Source organism: Melanostigma gelatinosum, assembly GCF_949748355.1.
Source record: "Melanostigma gelatinosum genome assembly, chromosome: 2".
NCBI lineage: Eukaryota > Metazoa > Chordata > Actinopteri > Perciformes > Zoarcidae > Melanostigma > Melanostigma gelatinosum.
In genome coordinates this window covers 10262646-10283837 of record NC_136635.1, presented here as the reverse complement: position 1 = coordinate 10283837, position 21192 = coordinate 10262646, and the positions used below count along the sequence as shown (strand labels likewise).

Below are 21192 nucleotides of genomic sequence, written 5' to 3'. Positions count from 1 at the left end.
CCAGTGAAGGTTAAAAAAGAAGATTAAATCGGGTTAAAGTATCTCTGGCGCCCCTAGCGTCTCCTCTGAGCACGTGCAGCTCCACACCAGACAGTGACACTGTATAATGATGATCACAGACACATAAGACCACAGTCACATAACTGAGATTTTACAACAATCACTTCCTACAAGGTCTGTCCCCTCCCACCCCCTCCGCTCGGCTTTAGCACGGAACCGCACGGCACGGCTCGTCTCGCTGTCAGCCCCGGCCCTCCTCCAGGGCTTCCTGAGCCGGCGTGTGATTGGATTAGAGTCGGATAGCCTTTGCCCTCTCACCCCGCTGATGTTGGCTGGGTGCTTCCTGCTCCCTCCGCTCCCCCCGACCGACTGACGAAGCTTGCCGAAGCCGCACGGCGAAGCGCCCTGCACGGACACAGCCGACCGGGACGAGCCGCTCCAGCCCGAACTGACAAGATTACGAGCCACGAAACACACGGGCAGGCGGACGGGGAAAGAAAAACCGAGGCAGCCATGCGGAGGAAATCGAGGATATTGTTATGCTTTGCAGTGCTGTGGGTGCTGGGGATAGCCTACTACTTCTACTCGGGGACAGCGTTGAGCCGAAAGGTAGGATTTACGTTCCTCGATCGCTGTTTTTCTCTCTCTCGCTCCCGGCTGCACGGTCCGTCTCGGCGTCCGTGTGGATCCTTTTTCTCCCCGGACAAAGCGAAGATGGAGCGGTTGTGCTTCGGCGGTGCTGTTGTGTCTCTCTTTTTTTCGGGGTTCTCTGTTCCTGCAGCTGCACCGATGCTGTGAGGAATGTGATAAAGGGCCTGCTAGTATCAGTGGGCAGGCATTGATTTGGTGGAGATGAGTGTGAACAAGGGCAGCAGGGTAGCGGGGCTGGCCGGGTCGGCGTGCACGGACCTCCCGCTGTGCCGGTGATTGCCTGCCCGTGGAACAGTGGGAGAGGAGCACGTCCACGCCGGGAGGCAGCCTGTCAGCCGCTTTAACGTGGCGGCGCCGGTTGATGTGACAGCGGAATAAAGGTGAAAGCATGCATAGTGATTGTTGTTAATACGAGGCTGCTGGCCTGGCTCACAGGGCCGGGAGGGGTTAGGCTGTAGAGCACGTCAGCACAAACTGTGCTGCTCCCAGAAATGAGCAGAGATCAGGAAGTGTGCAGATTAAAGCAGAGTTAAATCACTGACATACTATATATATATATATATATATATATATATATATATATATATATATATATATATATATATATATATATATATATATATATATTAATATATATATATATATATATATATATATATATATATATTAATATATATATATTAATATATATATATTAATATATATATTAATATTAATATATATATATTAATATATATATATATATATATATTAATATTAATATATATATATTAATATTAATATTAATATTAATATATTAATATTAACGTATTAATGTTAATATTAATATTAATATTAACATATTAATATATATATATATATATATATATATATATATATTAATATTAAAAGAAAGGCTTTAAGTCTGTGCGAAGAACCGAGATTCAGTTTAGCCATGTCCAGATTTTCTAGTTTGCTGATGGCCTCGGCCGTGTGATACAATTTGTATTTCACAAACACTCAAATGTCCGATTTGTTGCTACACACAGTTTAAGTTAATGCAGTCTTTATTGTTTTTATGATGTGTTTTTGTCCAAGTTGTTTTGGAGATGCAGCATTAAGTCTCTAATATTTTGTCTACCCCGTTTATATAAGTGTTGACTGAATATTATAGCTGGAACAATTGATTAGTTGATTGACAGAAAATGTGCTGATCATTTAAGTCATTTCTCAAGCAAAAGATGGCAAACAGTCCAACTTCTCAGAATTTGCTTCTTTTCCTTTTCTTGAATTATATTAAAATTAATATTTTTGGGCGTTTGATTGTTTTCTCGCACAAAACCAGACACGAAGACGCCAACTTTTACTATTTTCTGACGTTAGAGCACACGATCAATCAAGAAATGACCCGCTGGCAGAGTAATCGATGATGCAAATACTTGTTAGTTGCAGCTTCAATAGTAACAATTATAACTTCAACAGCATCACCACCAACAACACCCTCCAAAATGACCATGATGTTGAATCAACATCTCTCTAAAACAGAAATTGAACAATATAACCTTCATGAAGGTGCAGGACTGTTGTATTAGATTGCATTCGTTTTATGGAGGTGTAGTTTATAAACTAGTCATTGCTTTATTTCTCCGTTCACTCTTTCATATGTGGCTACTTATGCTTCCTGTGTGCTTCATGTAGTTGGTTTACAACAACTTTTTACATTAGTCTGCCTTCATGGTAATACAGCATTCTTTAAACTGTAGCAGCAGTAGAAGGTAAGATGGACTTTGTGCATGTAAAGGCTTGGATACCATTCATGAAATACCAGGCCTGTACATGCAGTAGTATGTTATGTGTGAAATGTAAGACATGTTCCCATTGTACATACATTTACTGTGTGTGTGCGTGGTAGAGAGACTGCGCACAGTCACTTTCTTGTTGGAGCAACATCCAGCTTGTATTTTCCGTGTGTGTGTGTGTGTCTGCCTTTGCAAATGTAGGCCAGTGTCTCCTGCTGCTTGTGTGTGTGTGTATGAAGTGCTCTGCGTGGGTGGTTGTGTGCCCAGTACACTCCCTCTATTACCCCTCTGGATTCGGTTGGTTGTGTGTGTAGTCCACCTGTCTCCTGTCTTGTCCTATCTGTCTCTCTGTGTTTGCTTTGCTCCAGTCAACCAGAGCAGCCCTTTTACTCTCCCATTAGGCTGATAGCTGTGCGTATCTGTGTGTGAGCATGCGTGAATGTTTGTGGTTGTCCAGGGGGTCAAAGGGACACTCTACAATAAGCAACTTTCACTGGAGTTTGATTGCAGGTCGCATTAACAAGGTGTCGTTATACAAAGAGAGGTTTAAAACAAAGGTGGCGCTGCACAGGTCAAGTGCTGTGTTCCATCACATCTTCATCTCCTTTTGAGCGAGTAGAGGCATTTAATAATTTCTCACTGCTGTCATCAAACAGACGTTGTAGCTGTAGGTTAGTGCTTTTTTCAAAAGCACTCAAGATTCCCACAAAGACAAATTGATTAGATCAACTGAACCGAGGACCTATGAATGTATGAGAAAACTGAATTTGTAGTTAGTTGCAGCCCTTTAAGAGCCACATCTAACGATTATTTATGAATCCGCAGATAATTTGTTTCTATTACTTGTTTTGTCTATCAAATGACATATGTGTCTGAATGACTCCAAAGACCAAAGATTTTCACAAGATTTCATGAAACAGAGAAAAACAGCAAATCTACATATTTGAGAAGCAGAAACTGAAGTGTGTGTTAATAATTAACTTAGTTGACTAGTACTGATCACCATAGTGCTGTTGTTATCAACCCATTATAATGACATAAAGAGTTCCTTCATGGTTCTCTTCAGCGCCTTTTCATCTTGTTCCTTCTCTTTGTAACAGAGAGGTGAAGGTTGCAAAATATGGCTACTTCGTGTATAGAGTTGCGTTAAAAGTGTGATTCATCAACGTGTACGTTCAGTCCTCGGTCACACATTAGATAATGGCGACTCGCTGATGTCTGGAGATTGTTTAGCAGTGCAGAGCAGCATAAACGACAAGAAACATGTCCGTGAGCAAAGCTTGGATTTTTCCAACTTAAAAATGTCCATGCATCTAACTTTACACCTCACAGAGCTGCGTGTTTTAGTCATCGCTGCTTCCAACCGCTGTGGTGAATCCAGCAGCCGTGTGCCTGCCAGCCTGAGCAGGACTCACACTGTCATGGCAGCTGACTCAAATGCTCTGCTGGAAGAATGAGTTCAGCCAGTTCCTTCAGCTCGGTCATACGCACCCCGTGATAATGTGGCTCTTCAGATCAAAGCGCCGACCAAACCGCATTTCTACTATTATCAGTTCAAAAGTAGTCTTTTTCGGAAGACTGTCCCTCTGGTTAGAGTCTATGTGCCAATTTAAAGACGCTGCTTGAACACAGTTTCAGTGCCTGTGAGCTATCGCAGCGTCCTGTGCAAATTTTAACGTTGCCATTTCTGACACATTCCTTACAAGTTTCTCTCTTTTTTTTTTCCCGTAGGTTTGGCAACTTAACTCTCCAGAGGTCTTGAGCAAACCTTTTGCACACACTGTTCCTCATATCTTTGATTATGAATTTCGACCTGCGTCACCGGGGAAGTTTGTCTTTCTTCTGTTCGTGTACACAGCGGTACAGAGTGTTCATGAGCATTTGTTAGCTTTACTGGGCTGACTCACAGTGTAAACTGAGAGGATAGGAGCGGAGACTTGAGCTGACCTTTATTTCAGGTTTACCCACCCATCAACAACATGCAACTGAGGCACATTGGTCACAATTCACATTTGTAACTTATGGAAAAAGATAGAAATATATGGAAAAAGTTTTTTTTTGCAGCAAAGGTCAATTGTTCTTATAAAACCTGCCCTTTGCCATCATTTTACAGTCATATCTAGTACACAGTACCGGTATGTATTTCTGCACTGTGTACTTTATGGATTAAAAGTTCTCCCCTTTCTTCCTCCTTCCACACACAATAAACAGTATGCAGAATGACAGGAAATGTTGGGAGGCACCCAGCAGCCAGACTTGGTACAAACATGTGCCAGCGTCTGTATTGTTATACACAGGAGGACAATGTTGCAATCATGAGCCTGCTGCCTCACCAGGACGCCCCATTAAAGTCTTCCTGGTTGGACAGACCTCAGAGGGCTTTTCCTGCCAGCTCTTGAGAGACCACCGTCCCACTGTTGAGTCCACTTTCCTGCCAATCAGCGAGCGTGAGAGGGAAGCTAAATGGCAGATAGTGAAGGGTGGCACCAAGCCACGGGGAAAAACCAACAGACTTAGTAAGAAAGTTATCAGCTGTTTGATTAAATCTGCCTACGCACGGTAATTGGATTTATCAAAGGACTAAACGGTGGGTTTTTTTCCGAAGAAGAGTTGTGTGGCATGTATAACATCCAGTTCAACCTTTATCACATGTCTCATCGGAATGCATCGGCATTATCTCATAATATGACAAAGAATAGGAGGAGCAGGGAAGAATGACTGCAAGAACAAATCACATACACATGTGTTGAACACAGTCATGCACACACTGTCCACTGGTGATATGGAGCCCAGCTCTCACCCAAAGGGGGACTATTTCTCAGAGTGTTGTGATCAGCCAGAGGTTTGGATTAGTTTCTGGTTGGTGGCAGACGACTCGGAAGGGAATTCGGTGCAGCAAACCTGCGGAGAGGCACACGCATAAATCAGCTCAACGGGGATCCGGAGAGCTTTTAAAACGCCGGCTGGTCCAGAGCCTGAGGGTGAAAGTTGCAGCCTTTTGTTATCTGCAGCTCGAGGCCTTCAGCTCTGACCTGTGCGGGCGTGTCTCAATGAGCAGCTTTATCAATCGGTCTCTTTGCCGGCCGTGTGGCTGCACCGACTGTGAGCGTTTTGCTGTTTTTACAGCAGGAAGTATTGGAAAAATGCATCAGTCGCACCTCGTACTCTCTGCCGGGGTGAAGGTGATGATGGTGCATTATTAGTGGGTAGCATTATATGGAGCGAGGTGGATGCTGGCCCCTCAACACAGGAGCCCGCTCTGGCTGCTGGAGGAAGACGCGACATCATCGTCGGCTCTCTCACAGACGCTGCAGTGCATCTGGAATCGTTACAGTCGATCCTTTTATTGTTTACGCACACTAATGTGCACGCACACTGCTTTTTGCATAACACTGATTACATGTGTTCGAGTTCCTGCTGTTGTGTAACTGCAGTACAATCATCGAGCTGAACGAGCTGTGGCTTTAAAACCCCTCGAGACTTCAACAGTTCAATATGTTTACAATGCCAGAATACAGTGTCATTTCAGTCAGCCGATCCATTATTATAAACTAACTAAATGCAGTTCTATAGAGCCAACACTAAATCGATAAAAGGCTTGAATTAAGCTGTGGATCCCTAGTGAATCCTTCATACACGTTTTATATTTGAAGTATTGACTCTGTGTGTCTGGTTTTATTATAGGTAATGATCACCTCTGACAGATGCTCAACAGATTCAGACTGTAAATAGAGAAACCAAAGAAGAGGATGTGTCACCGTCGTTTATTAAGGATTTATTCTCTGAGCGTATTGTCAAACAAACGCTTGTTGTCAACTCGACAAACTGCATCACAGTCTCATTGGAGTTACACACCGGCACTGCCGGGAGTCCCGGGAGAGAGACGGTGTTCTGTTGGAATGGCTCCACCTGTGTGTGGAGGGGTAGTGCCTTGCTCAAGGGACAGATGACACTGCACGAGGGAGGATAGAAGCACCCTCCAGATTTTCCTAGTTGATTTGGGGAAGTAACAGTTGGCTAAACCCCTCCCCTGAAGAAAGATTTTCCAATCATAGCCTAGCAAATGCAACTCCAGTCCTGTCAAGCTTTGGGGAATTAAATAACAGTCAGATACATTTTCCTTATCATACTTATAAGATCAGGGCTAAATGGCTCTAAGCTGCAGTACAAGAGCCTCTCCTTTATTTCCATACCTTCTGTGTGGATCATCAGCTGGTGACAACTCAAGAAGCTTTGGCTTCAGTCTTCACGTAGCCACCAAGTGCATATTTAAGAGCCTTTTACAGGGTTCTTGTTTATACAGGTCAGCTGGAAACACTAAAACATATTTTATTTTCCACCAGCTAGAAGGAGTTACTCCAAATCCATCAGCCCTGAAACCCAGAGACTGACTGCCGTGAACAGACGGACAGATATCAGGAGATATAGATTGAGACGTCCCCACGAAAGAAGACGAATAGTTTAGTTAATGGCACCATAAAGGTTGGCGTTCAAAAGAGCAGTTTATATCCGTTGATATCAAACTGTCAGCTTCACTACATCCTGATCTGTGGCATGAGAACTCTTTAGCTACTTCATTTCTTCTGTATCCACCCGTCCCTGTCTTGGGTAGTTTCCTTGTGGTTAAACATAACAGCATGTTGCATCCGTGAGTGCGCTCTCGACTGGATGATTTTCTTCTTAAGATGATTTTCTTCCCTGGCAGACGACGAGCATTCACGGAAAAAGTTGAAAGGGATGAGGAATATTCATTGTTCATGGGACCAGCGCCGAGGCTTTTTCAAAGATCTGTTTTTTTTTATTCAGGCATCAAGAGAAAACAGAGCTGCCTTCTTCTATTCAATTTGTCACCGAGAGGCAAACTGTTCTGTATCTGCCTCGCTATTTTGACGTCTTCAGAAATTCACAGTGAAGCAAGCGGTCGGGTCAGCAGTGATCTGTGTTCATAGGGAGCGCAGGTGGCCATGACGTTTCGCCCTCTTTGTTGCAAGGACATTCAAATCACTAAACAAAGTGCAGCAACCACCCAGAAAGTTATTTGATTCAGTTTCACTCCCTGCTACAGGACTGTGTGCTGCTTTGATGGAAATGCTGCTCTCTGCTCTTTGTGTCACTGGAATAATGAAAAGGATGTGCGTGATATTTGAGAATAAATGATCAGAAAAATGTATCCCTTCAAATGCAAACTTGTTGCTATTTCTCTTCCAATGTAGCTGCTCTTAACCGACTGAAATGACTTCATCAGGATTCACAATTTTAACATTATTCTTACAAAACAAATTAACACAGAGCGGATTGAGGTGCGTGCAAACAGGCCTGCTGACTGGATCTGTCACATTTGGGTCACAGAATCCCGAGGCTGACAATGTGCAACGGCCTCAACCTCGAACGAGCTGCAGATCTTTGTTTGCCGCTTTTCTTTTCTGAACAGATTGTTTTGGCATTTATTTTGGCAGTATCATATTCATCTCTAATAACTTGTACTCCTTATGTAATGGCACCGCTTACATGGAAAATGATGTAGAATTGTAAACATCACTGCACTCTGACTGTTCATTGATATCTGGATTAAGAGCTACACAGACTTCACCATCAGAATCTCAGACATGCTCTCTGGAGGTTGCCCAAAGGAACTCTGGGAAATGTAGGAAGGAAAGTAATTGCAGGAAATGGGTGCAACAAAAAGGTAAAATACAACAGTTAATATTTTTAAAGATAATTCCTCTAATATGTAGAATAAAGGTTGACAAAGATTTTACTGGTTAGACTGACTACAGCTGCAGCTCACGACCTCTCCAGCCTCGTTACCACACGATCAGGCACACCGCTGCTCACAAACACCCATAACAATGGTCAAGGTCCAAATTCTCCAGTCAAGTGTTTTGATTGTTTCGAATACTAGTGAAGAAACGGCTTGTAAAGTGTCTTTTTTTACAGTATGGTGAAACGGGTTTCAGGAAGCAGAGGTGCTGACTCGGCTCTAACGGCTTCTTTCAGTTCAAATGAGGAAGAATGGGAACTGACGAAGTAGTCAAACTAAAGGGACCAATTTACGCCCGAGCTCCTGTATTTACAGCCTGTGAGAACCTCGTGTGGTAGTGTGTGAAGAGTCATGGCACAATGATGGAAGTGGGTGATGAATAATTAGAAAGCCTTGGTGTGTGTGTGTGTGTGTGTGTGGCTTTTCCAGTTGGCTCTCCTCTCAGGGATACGTCAGCAGATTCAGTGCTTTTGTGTTTGTGTCTCAGACTGTCCCGTGTTTATTTGCCAACTCATTGCACAATTTGGTCAAACAGAAAGAGTTTTTTTCTTTCCACTCATCCCTTCAAGTCAAGTTTCTGTGTCGGACCTGGACGGCTCAAAAGAAGCAGTAAAAAGGTAGCATGAACAGAAGTCATCTGTCCAAGTGGTTGAAATACTGGAGGAAAAAAGCCTGAAAATCATTTCAAATAAAAACAGACTTCTACTGTATGGCATATTCCTCTGGTGACAGAAACCTTAGATGGCGGTTCTGTAAAAATAGACTCATGCATTTATACGCTTTAACATAAACCCTCTATTTCAGGGGTCTCAAACTCATTTTCACTCCGGGCCACATCAGCATCACGGTTTCCCTCAAAGGGCCGGTTGTAAATGTAAGACGGTGTAAATGTAACTACTCCTAACATATTGGTAAATAACTCTCTGCATTTGATTATTGTTTATTCAAGTGTAAAAATATTGTACATGCAGTTATATAAATGTAAACATATATTTAAGCACATTTCTGTTATTATAACTTAAATCCTTTTACTTTAGGGTTAAGAAACCCACATTACTCTATCAAAGATCAAACTATTAAAGAAAATATCAAAGACAAATATCAAACACAAGTTATTACAATAACTTTGTTCAAAGCTTAAACATAAAACATAAAATGACGTGGCGGGCCGGATTCGGCCCGCGGGCCGGGAGTTTGAGACCCCTGCTCTATTTGAACATAAACTCAGTCTGCGTTTCCTATCAGCAGAGGTTTGTGTGTAACGCCAGACTAGTTCTGCTGCCTCAGGACTTTACAGTCTGTGCCGGCTGTAATTGTATGAGTTCACTTACAATGATTTATGGTCGGAAATTCTTTGTTACTCCAAATCAGCTTCCATACCAGTCAGGAATACCAGCGCTGCCAGCAAACAGTTTGTAGCCGAGTGGCAAATATTGAAACAGATCGTAGGCTCGCTCCCTGTAAATAATAGATATATGAGCTGCTGACCGTTGGCTAAACCAAAGCAAACAACAGCAATGCTGTGTCTTTATTTCCAGGTCTTCTACATGGATCTTTACCTGGTGGTAGGGCTGGGCGATATGGCCTAAAAAAAAAATCTCCGATTTTTTTACAAAAAATCAGATTCACGATTTAAATCGATTTTTTTCCCCCAAAATTTTTTGCAGATGACAGAAGCTGTTGAAAACAATTTTTTCTTTTATTTTGTGATGATTTTCCCAAGTAGGTTGATAAAAATAAAGTGCAAACAAAACCTGAACATTGTAGAAAGGTGCCTGTAGTATACAAAAAGTATTTGGTCACTCTTTTGTTTGCCTGAATCATTTAAATATAAAATTAAATTAAACATAACATTAAATGGCATTAAATAGTAGCCTTCCATTGTAAACAACTGTGCAAATGTAACTTTTTACAGTAAGCTTTTCTAACTGAATACACTGATACAAACACAGCATGAAATAAAATGTATATGACCCTTTAACATTCACATTTTCAAAAGTGCAACATCTGATCTAACATCAACATAACATATTTTGCACAGTAAATAAGTGCATGTAAACAAAATCAAGTGCATTCACAACATAACCAACAGTATTAAACAGTAGTGCATGTTTTTTCTAAATATTTTTTGCCAGGAAGACAAGCCTGTCTACTACCTCTGGCTTCAGGCATGCACGGTGGCATGTAACAATGCCCCCCCCCCACACACTGAAAAGCCTCTCAGAGGGGGCACTTGTAGCTGGCACAGAGAGGTATTTCTTTGCTAAAGTACTTAGCCTTGGAAAGTTAAGTTGGTGACGCTTCCACCAGTCAAGTGGATCGGTGTCTGGGTCAACCTGCTGGACCACAGGTCAGTTGTTGCGGAGTAGAATGACATCCCCTCCAGCTCCGCAGAGATCCTTTGGCGTGTACTATTGTACAGCCGAGGCAAGGCAACGTCAGAAAAATGTTTACGGCTTGGTAGCACGTACCTGGGGTCCAAAGCTTTGAGACGGTGAATAAACCCCGGCTTTTCCACGGTGTATATGGGCACCATATCTTTTGCGATATACATCGCGACTGCATCCGTGATGGCTTTCCACCGGGCACTCTTCTTCTCATGCGGAGTACAGTTGGTGAATGTCTCCAAAATGCTGGGTTGTTGTTGTGAGGTGGCGGCGGCGGCTGGCCGCCATTGTTTTAGTTTGTAAACAATGCGCGCGCACTCTACTACGGGAACCCAACGGGGGGAGGGGTGGGGGCGATTTTCTCGATTTTCAATAAAACACATCGCCTTAAAGCACACATTCGAATTAATCGATTAAATCGATTTATCGCCCAGCCCTACCTGGTGGTTGTACTGACTTGTTTTTTGCCTCTTAGTCTTTTAGCTCAACGACTCAGGACATATTTCCGTGTGCTATGATGTTAAACTCTTCACTTTCTGTCCCATCGGCCATATGGTAATCCACTCACCTCCCTCCTCCTCTTTTCCTTTCTCTCCTGGTTCTGGTTCCCCTGGTTCTGGTTATTTGCTTCTTTGTGTTTCTGTCTTGCATAAATATGCTTTTCTCTGTTCTCGTGCATGCTCGCTTTTTCATACCGTTTCTTTTACTTCGTTTGTTTGTTCTCTTTAAGTTGGCCAGAAATTCAGTTGGTCACCCTGGGAGCCAATTATAAAAAAAACAAAATTGCTGTCATGTACAGACCCATGAGAAGCAGGCCTGTGAGTGACTGTGAAGGCCCACAGCTTTAGAAACCACCTGCATGAAGGAAGTAACAGAATATCTGGAGCTGTCGGGCCAGCGGGCCTCATGCCCTTTTCTGTGCGCGTTAAAAGGTGCGTTTGATTTATCTGTGCTTTCAGCTCGGTGGGGGTGGAGCAGATGTGATTGTGTCAAACCCCATCAAGACGGGCTCAGAATAGCCAAAACCATCAAACACCTCCGCTTAGATTGGTTTGAAAGTGGTGGTTTCACGCCCTCTCTGCTGCATGTTATCACGCTGTGGTGTTGGAGCGGAGGCCAGATCTTCTGCTAACACACAGTCTACAGAGGCAGGTATACGGCTGGCTGAGGCGAGGGGTCGGAGCACTACGCTTGTGTTAGACTTTTAGACTCTGTATTTGTATTACCCTCTCTGTTTGTGAATACTCTGCTGCCGTCCATGAACAACATGGCAGCCGCAGAGCGTGTGATGCTCTCACAGGTCAGAGTTCACCGTCCCACCCTGCCTGACAATGATTGACCCAACGGTGTGTAGCTACAACAGAACAAGGACCCGCAGCCATAAAGTGTGTGTGTGTGTGTGTGTGGCTCCTGTCAGCTGACTCATTAAAATGTATGAACACAGCTAAATGAAATAACACTTTCAAAACTGTAATGTCAGGGTTGAGAGAGATTGTGGTCGCAGAGTATTTGTATTCCGGCCGGACTGCTGCGTCTGCCGTTTCTGTTGTTGGCCGGTTACTGAGCTCTCTCTCTGTTACTCACTGTTCACACCGTTTCTATAAACGGCAGCACACTAGAAATCAAATCACACTTAGTTATTGCTCTGCAGTAGGAAAATTGTGCTGAAAGTAAATGTCTGGTCACTGCAACTGTTTTCTGAATACCTCAATTTGTGGCTGAACTTCAAGACGGGAGCAGTTTTCTTTTTTTCCTCCTGTGTGGTCACAGCAGCGTATCCTCTCACAGCTCCAGTCGGTCTCGATCGATTCATCTTTCAAAATGAGCAAATGTCCGCGGGGGGGGATGGACCAGTTGCAGGCGATGCTGTATTTGTGGCGGAGAGCAGAGATTTATGTTTATGTATTATGTTTTTCTGACATTGTATTGATTCCCAAAAACAGTGTGTCGGTTTTGAATGAATAGTTTATACGTGCAGAGATTCGTGGTAGACAGTGACTCAGATTTGCACAAAGAGCAGGACCATGATGTTGGATGTGTCGGGGACTGAATGTGATGAATGCAAACGCAGATTCACTCTTATGATTGCATCAAAAACTTCTTTTCAGTCAGATTTTATGAACATTTTGGTGTGTTGTTTATACTATGACAGCTTTTCTATAATTAGATGTATCACAATGTATTGCCTTGCATACAGTAATGCAATATATATGAATATATTGAATTGTAACTCCTGTATCATAACGCTAGATTCTTTCCCATACACAGCCCTCTCGTAAAGTAGCCGGTCAGCCTATGAGAACATTTGTGACTTGTTGTAATACACTGTGGCATGAGTTACTGTAGATGTATTGTTGGACAGTTTTCAGCTCAAATTTCTCAACAATATGATCAAGAGAATATGTCGCAAGATGTGAAGAGAAAAAAAGAAAAATGCAGTTTGTACAAACTCTGCTGGACTGACCGATGTAGATAAGTCCAGTAAAACAACATGAAGAAGTTCTTTTTACATGTATCACAGCTTGTAACAATTGTCACTCACAGCATATTGGGTCTAAATTATACTTTATTCATTGCAAGAAGTACATGTCCTCATTCGTCAAAAATGTTGGGCTGAATGCAAACCCTAGCGGACATCGTGGTCCTTTACTGGCACAGAAGCTTTGACATCACATCATCAGATTGAGTCTTACTCTTTGACAACTTGACGGATGAACGGGAGATGCAGGTTTATCATTTTGGGTGTCATTGGACCGACTTTTCTCAGCAGAGTTGTCATGCCCTTCAGTGTGCTGCAATGTTCACACCTCTGGATGTGACGCAGCATCAGCAGCTGCTTCAATTAAGTTTGGCTTGATGTTTGCATGTCACAGATGTGATGAAATGATCGGGACGCTTCCAGCAGCTTTTTGAAATGGACGATGGCCAAATGTTTGAGTAACTGAAACCAACTGTGACCAACACATCCTAAAACGGCACACGCCTCTAAACTGTCAGAGCGGCTCATAAAAATGGCTTGATTAAGGTCTGTAGTGTGTCACTGTCTGGTTACTGAAACGATGGTCGTAACTCAAAATGAGACGACTTCTTTCCCCGGGGAGAGCTGCATGATGAGAGTAGCAATTTGTTTCAAAGGGCCTGTATCCCATTACAGGAAAATTCTCCCCATTGTGCGCCGTCACAGTTCCAGAACAAGAGTCGGCGTGTGTGATTATCCTTGTAAAAAATGTAGCTCCCCTTTGTGTAACGTTAGCCTGATTAACATGTTTGGGAATTTTAAAGGTGTTCAAGCTGAGATGGTGTCGTGATCCTGTGTGGGAAGAGAACATGGTATAGTTGTTACTATTTCAAAACAACCTGTTTCTTGTTCAGTCTTTCTTTCAAACTCTCAAACCAGAGTTGATGATTGTTGGAACCCTTAATGTGCGTCACGTAGCATCGTGCCGGAACAATACGTCAGGGTATCGCTGACTCTGCTGCTTTGATGGGACCACCGTGTCTGGTCAGTCCAGCCAAATTTGTCAAAGTGCAATACTAAATCCCCGGACTTCCCCTTTAATGAGTGAGTGACTGTGATTTAGCTCAGAGAGGGATTTAAAAAAAAAAAGGACTTTGGTTGAATATGCTTTCATTTCAATCTTGATCTCCTCAGGACTTCATGCAGCAGGTTGTTGTTTGTCTCTGTCATGTCTCTGTCGCTGTACATTAATGTTGGATTTGATCTGATTTGACCTGCTGAGGTCATCCGGCGCTCTGCGTTGTGTAATAGCTGTGTAATGACAGAAAGGCTGCTTTGGTACTGTGAGAGGACGTTATTGTCGACAGGCCGATTCTGGTTAATGTTCAAACAGACATGCATTAATACACAACCGTAGTGTGAATCAAGCGGCTTGTGTGCTTCATGTAATACCTCGTGTGTGTATAACAAGGAGTGTGTGTACAGAGTTTTAAAAAAGATATAGAGCAAATGTTAGAGCCATATTTTTAGTTTTGATTACAAATCATAATGTCTCATTTTTGCGAATACATTTCTGTGATTCCTTTAATTTATGAACGAAGGTTACATTTTGGATTCTGTATAATTACTTTTCTTTAGGAACGTCCGTGATCAACCAGATGAGGATCACCTGGTATAAGAGGAAGGGGTGGGACTGAGTCTCGAGTTGTGTTTTCCTTCGTGTGGAACGGGGCATCGGAACAGTCTTTGACCTCACGTTTAACAGATTATATTTTGCTGTTCAATTTGTCAAAAGAGAAAATAAAATCAATCAAGTGACGGCAAAGAAAGCAGCGCCTGCAAGAGTCATTATTTAGACGGTTTAACGTGTGAGTCAGAAACGGAGCCCCGTAACGTGGCTCAGCACAGAGGAAGAGGAATCGAGAACGGGCCACCACAGCAAAGGTGACATGTGCATGTCTTTACGTCGAATATACACAAAGATTTATGCAGCACACGCACAACAACACACTGCAGACATCTTGGCTTTGGTTCAACCTACACACACACACACACATTACCCACCTCTATACTGCGCACATACATATGTGATACCCATTCACGAAAACTCATACCTTCTTCTGCTGACTTACAGAAAAGTTTTCTCCTTGTATGGCAAAGAAAATATTTATAGACCTAAAGCGCCTTCCTGTTCGGACACACACACACACACACACACACACACACACGCACACACTCCTATGCTATGAGGTGACATGTGCTGTGTTGCGATTTCAGTGGCTATCAGGACTGCAACAATAATGACCTCAGCATTGTTTGGGGTGGTCTTACTGTAAATTCATCCACTTCTTACTAAAACGATTTTCCTTTTTGAGAGCAAAAATTCACAAGCTGCAATTTTCACAAGTCACAATCGTTTCCGTGTAGCAGTCCACGATATGCAGGTCGTCTAACAGGGAGAAGGAGCATTCTTGGTGGGGACAGTCATTTACTGTTAAAGGAAGCAGGGAGGAAGAGGAGGTGTAGGGAAAGAAAAGGGAGGAAGCAAGTGGTTGATGAAAGAGTTTGTACAACTGAATTGGGGATTTTAACATCCCCACCCTCTGCACCCCTCCACCCTGGCCTACTTTTCCTCTCTGCTGACACACACACACACACATGATTCAGCACTTCACTCCATCGTCCCGCCCAGCTTCATCTCTCACCATCGCCGTCTTTCTCTCCGTCTCCCTCTTGCCTTCCCTCTTTCGGTGTCTCCAACAGCGCCTTCCCCTCCTCTGAAAATGATATCTGAACTTTCCCATTATCCGGAGCCATTTCTTCAAATGAATTCTCTAACTCCCGCTGACTAGCAGTGGGGAATACGCAAGCTTTCACAATGCTGAATGTAATCATCAGCGCCGAGTGAAAATCTGACATTTTGAAGAGATTGTTTTTCGACAGATGTCAGTTTTTGACTGTATCGCGTGTTGCGGCTCCCTTGAGTTCTGCTAAGTCGGCACATAAAGGGTCATCTTTAAATCCACGCAGAGGAATGAAGACCACATAGTTTTACATGATAACAGAGACGACTTGTTGAGTCTAGTGGCGCGTCCCATCGCCCTGCTTTACTTGTTCATCCGCCCTCTTGTTTCTCACAGATCTCTTCTCTTGGGATTTTCTTTGATCGCTCCATGTCATTTGACCCTCATGTTAAGCAGCTGTCCAGGTCATGTTTCTTCCATCTAAGAAATATCAGTAAACTGAGATCTGTATTATCAACGCCTGAATTAGAAATGATCATACACACATTTATCTCCTCTCGCATTGACTACTGCAACTCACTTTTCACATCACTCAGTGTATCTGCTCTTAACCGTCTGCAGGTCATCCAAAATGCTGCCGCCAGATTACTCACCAGGACAAACAGACGGTCTCACATCACCCCCGTACTCCGATCTCTCCACTGGCTTCCTGTAGCATCTCGGATACACTTCAAAATTCTCACCATCACTTACAGAGCACTTCACGGTCAGGCTCCGGCTTATGTAGCTGATCTACTTCGCCCCTATTCACCCGCCCGCACTCTCAGGTCAAACGCTCTAGGTCTTCTGTCCCACGCACACGATTTAAGACCCGTGGTGACCGAGCCTTTGAGGCAGTGGCCCCGAGGCTCTGGAATGCTCTGCCTGCTACTCTGCACCTCGCAGATACTGTGGATACTTTTAAAAGCCAGCTCAAAACCCACCTGTTTAGGCTGGCGTTTGTGTAAAAGTAAACCCATGTCCTAGACCTGCTCTTAAAATTTGTTTTACATTTTTATTTTATTTTAATTTTATTCTTTAACATTTTTTATTCACTCTGTGTAGATAATTTATTGACTCTAGGGTCACATTGTGTTTTTTATGCTTTTAAATGTCTGCTCTGTTAAGCACTTTGTGATAGTACTGTCTGTGAAAAGCGCTATATAAATAAAATTCATTCATTCATTCATTCACTGCTCCTGTCATCCACTGTGAATCAAGTGTACTCTCCAGCTTTATTTTCTGCACTTTTTATCGCCCGCTTTTGATGCTCTTTCATGTCCTTCTGCAGTCCAGAAACATAGAAGCTCCAGTCTCTGACCCTTGTCTCTCATCATGAAAAGACGTGTGTGTGTGTGAGTCCTCGATGGCACTACTACTGTGCTACAGCAAAAGATGTAACGGACGTCGTGAACCTGAGTTCAGTTTACAGCGTCTGTTGGACCGGCACTGACAGGCAGACACGGTTGAACGGACGGTTGGTAGAGGTGCATTGATCACAGTCAACCATCATCATTAAACACTGTGTAGCTTTAAGCTATATTGTCTTCTACTCACACTCTTGCTAAGCTTAAAGCATCTTGACTGATTCTCCCATTTGTTGCTTTTTTAATTTCTATAATTGTCAATTAAATATATTTTAGACAAAAGCAATTTGAAGACTTTGCAAGACAATTAATTAATTAAAAACATAATTGCTTGGTGGATAATGAAAATCTGTAATTAATTAATTTGTACAATACAGCTGCATCAAACAATTGTTGATGAGTGATTAATGGATCCTTCAAAGACGGAAATAATTGTTTAGTCACATTATTGTATTTATCCTCCAATCACGTTTGTCCACAATCTCCTTCTCAATACTTCGTTAACGTAAACATTTGTCGCCATTCCGTGCTACTTTCCTGCTACCTGCGTTCAGGAAGTAACTCCTCCTGTATTAGCATTCAGTCGCATGTGAATTCTATTGTGATTGTTTCAATACTTTGATCTGTGTCTCAGATTAGTTTCAGAGCGTCACTCGAGCAGAGCCACACCGCCCAAGTGTCTTTATTTTTCAGTCCGAAACCCCATAACATAAAATGTACTATCGCATAATGAGGCAATGAAAATCAGCAGATTCTTACAGGACGCTGCGATGATGAAGTGTTTGGCATATTTGCCTGAAAAATTACTTAAACAATTAATCAATTATCAAAATTGTTGCAACTAACCAACTAGAGCTTCCCTGTGTGGAACCGTAGTAGTCAACACACACACACACAGTGTCGTTAAGCTGCAGCTGTGCAGAATCACTGCAGCAGACGGCTCAAATGCTTAAAACTTGACTTTCCTCCTGAGAAATGTGGACGTTACCTGAGCACCAACAGTGCACATGCATCTTGTCCACCTGTTGCTTTAACAGAATATTTAAATGTTTCCTGAATGTTGATGTTGTGGTTTAAGTTTTGCCCGTTCATCAGTTTGCTGCAGCTGAAGAGAGAGTCTCCTATTAGACATCTTCATTTGGGCTGATTCAGATGTCACCCACTTCACCCAGCAACGAAAGATAATTAGTTAGATTTTTGCTGTGTGTGTGTGTGTGTGTATGTGTGTGTGTGTGTGTGTGTATGTGTGTGTGTGTGTGTGTGTGTGGTCTGACTTTAGGTTGGAGTTTGTGTGTGTGGGGGAATGTGAGTGCGAATATGTGTGTGTGTAGGTTGCAGATGGGGTTTTGGGAAGGGGGCCAGCACACACAATTGCCTCATTGAGCCGACTCACATCCCCCAAGTCTCCCTCACTCTCTCTCTCTTACACACACACACACACACACACACACACACACACACACACACACGCACACACACAGACACACACCCTGGTGAGACTTGTCACAGTTTGCTCAGTGCAGTCTGAGTGAAGTCGGCGGGGCTTCGGGGTTGAAGTCTTGTGGATTGTACAAACAGCCCCTCCTCCTCTCTTCTTTTTGTTCTCTCTCCCCTCTCTCTCTTTTCTAGAAGTTTCATTATTTTAAAGTAAGCCGAATCAACTCCTCCACGTGTTTGAAGCAGAGCAGGCATTGCCTACAGCCGTGGATACAGCGATGTGTGTGTGCGTGTGTGAGAGACGCGCACACTTCTGTGATGTTTTGATAACTTCGGTTCTCGGGCGCGGCTTATTAAACGTCGTAGAGATAGGCAGTCGGCGAGCAACACTGTTTTTATATTGTCACTGTACTTTATCCTGTCCTCGCTCCGTGTGTCCTCCTTCATACAGTTAGCATGAATTCTTTATTTTTTAATGTTTTATAATAGTAGAAATGTCATTGTACTGACGTTTACGTTTGTAAAGTTACAACCAATGATTTGACAGCTTAATGCTGGATGGTTGATGTCACTACCATGCACTGTTTTCCCTTTTAAATACATAAATATGTGTGGAGACAAAGATTTATTTATTTTTCTATTTATATGCTCTGTGCAATTGTAAGGAATCTCAGAAGAAAGCATTTACACCTCCTCTAAAGTAATGACGTCAGAGAAAACTGTATTCTGATAATTAACTTGTTTCCTCTGGAGCAGGGATTCCCAACGTGAGGCAGCTCGCGCACCTCCTCTAGGGGGTGCGCGAGTGGACAAATGTAATGGTGGTCTAATGGTGTAATAATTGTAAATTAAATGTGATGCAATCTGCCTCTGAGCCTGTGCGTGTGTCCTCTCATCCTGATTGCTCTTTAAAAGTGACGCCTTGTGTAACTGAAAGTGATTGAAACGTTGTTGCAGTGTTTCAGGGCGTTTTCACACCTTCAGTTCGTTTGCTTTGTTCTGATTCAGGGATTAATATGATACTATGTTGCAGTTTCCCCTTTGTTCGGTTTGTGCTCTCACTGCAACATTTAACAGCGGACTAAATCTTGTAAACTAACGCCACGCGCGAGCAAACTGTTCTCTCATTGGTCCGATTTCTATGCGGCTATAAATAGGCTCTGTTGCTTCTTTTTTTTGTTTGTTTAAGGTGTGGGGGATTGGGGGTGCGTGAACCCGGTCGGGATGTAGAAGGGGGTGCGCGGCCTAAAAAGTTTGGGAACCGCTGCTCTGGAGGAATCAGTTGCAACTCAGATAGATAGATAGATATAAACTGTATTCATCCCCAGGGGGAAATTAGTTTGAAGCAGCAGCAATTTACAGAGTAAAATATAACGTATGGAATGCACAATATATACAGTACAATAAAATAACACAGCAGATATTGAATTTGAAGGAATAGATTAATAAAAAACAAGATAAAATAGAATAAAAATAAAAATGCACAGTATGAATAGAGTGGTATTAAATGAACAACTAGGTAAACGAAACAAACTGACTACGGAGAAGTGAAGTGCACTGGCCACAACAGAATGGAAGAACATCTCCAGCATCTTGCTGCACACGTTGAAGGATCGAAGTTTCCTCAAGAAAGAGTCGACTCATCCCCTTCTTGTACACGGCCTTGATGTTGGTCTTCCAGTTCAGTCTGTTGTCGATGGGGACACCCAGAACTAACAGACTATACGTCATTAAATGTGATTTCTTACAGCCTAGAAAGACCGTAATGCCGTTTTTAATATTGTTTGTTTTAAGGTCTTGACTCCATAACATGTTTATTGTTGTTTTTAATGTCAGGTGAAAGACCACATGGTCTATGGTCTATTGCATCCTTAAGCTCTGCTTCCTTATCTCTGTGGTCCTTTTCAAATCTCTATCTCTCTTACTGTTGTACAAGGATGTTCCTGCATGTCTGCCAACCAGCTATGGTGAGAGTTTAATCAGCCAAAATGTCCCCAATAGTATTTCCCTTCAGCAGTATTTAGTAAAAGCAGTTCGATAAATTCAAGCTGAGTCTCAGTTCCTGAAAAGCTGGCACGCGGAAGATGAGGTGTTTTCACTTTATTTAAAGGCTTTAACCCAAAGCATCATGGTCCCACTGGAAGTCCTTTGAGATGTTGGACCATATGGTTAAATTAAGTTGTGCATTTTTCATGAGCGAGGCCTCCAGCTCTTTGTGGGTGCCGTCGGTGGTGAATAGAGAGGAGCTCGGGTAATGCAGAACTGAGGAAAACGACACTGAAACTGACTGAAATTCAAAATGTTAAGTTTGTGACAGAGGGAGGAAGAGGAGAGTAAAAAGCGTGATATGAGATTCTGATCAGTGGGAGATGTTGTCATGTGGAGGGGAGAAGCAGCGAGGGGGCAGAGTAGACGGGAGGAGATGCCACCAGATGACGAAGGAGGAGATGAGATTAAAATGAAATGAAGTTAGGAGATGTTGGGAGGAGGTGTGCTCGCAGGTCAAAAGTTCAGTCATATGTAATTTGACAGTTTGCTGCCTCAGAGGAACAAAAACAGGTTCAACTTCG

The 21192-nt window shown here is 42.9% G+C and overlaps 1 protein-coding gene across 1 annotated transcript in view; it reads left to right on the top strand.

Annotated features, from left to right (window-relative positions):
• Positions 1 to 430: 430 nt before the first annotated feature.
• The window catches only part of galnt2 (UDP-N-acetyl-alpha-D-galactosamine:polypeptide N-acetylgalactosaminyltransferase 2), a 50633-nt gene continuing 29871 nt past the window's right edge, over positions 431 to 21192 (top strand). Inside the window, exon 1 of the mRNA XM_079289848.1 lies at positions 431 to 609. Within this exon, the coding sequence (XP_079145974.1) occupies positions 514 to 609 (96 nt within the window). The 5' untranslated portion in view covers positions 431 to 513. The remainder of the gene's footprint in view (positions 610 to 21192) is intronic.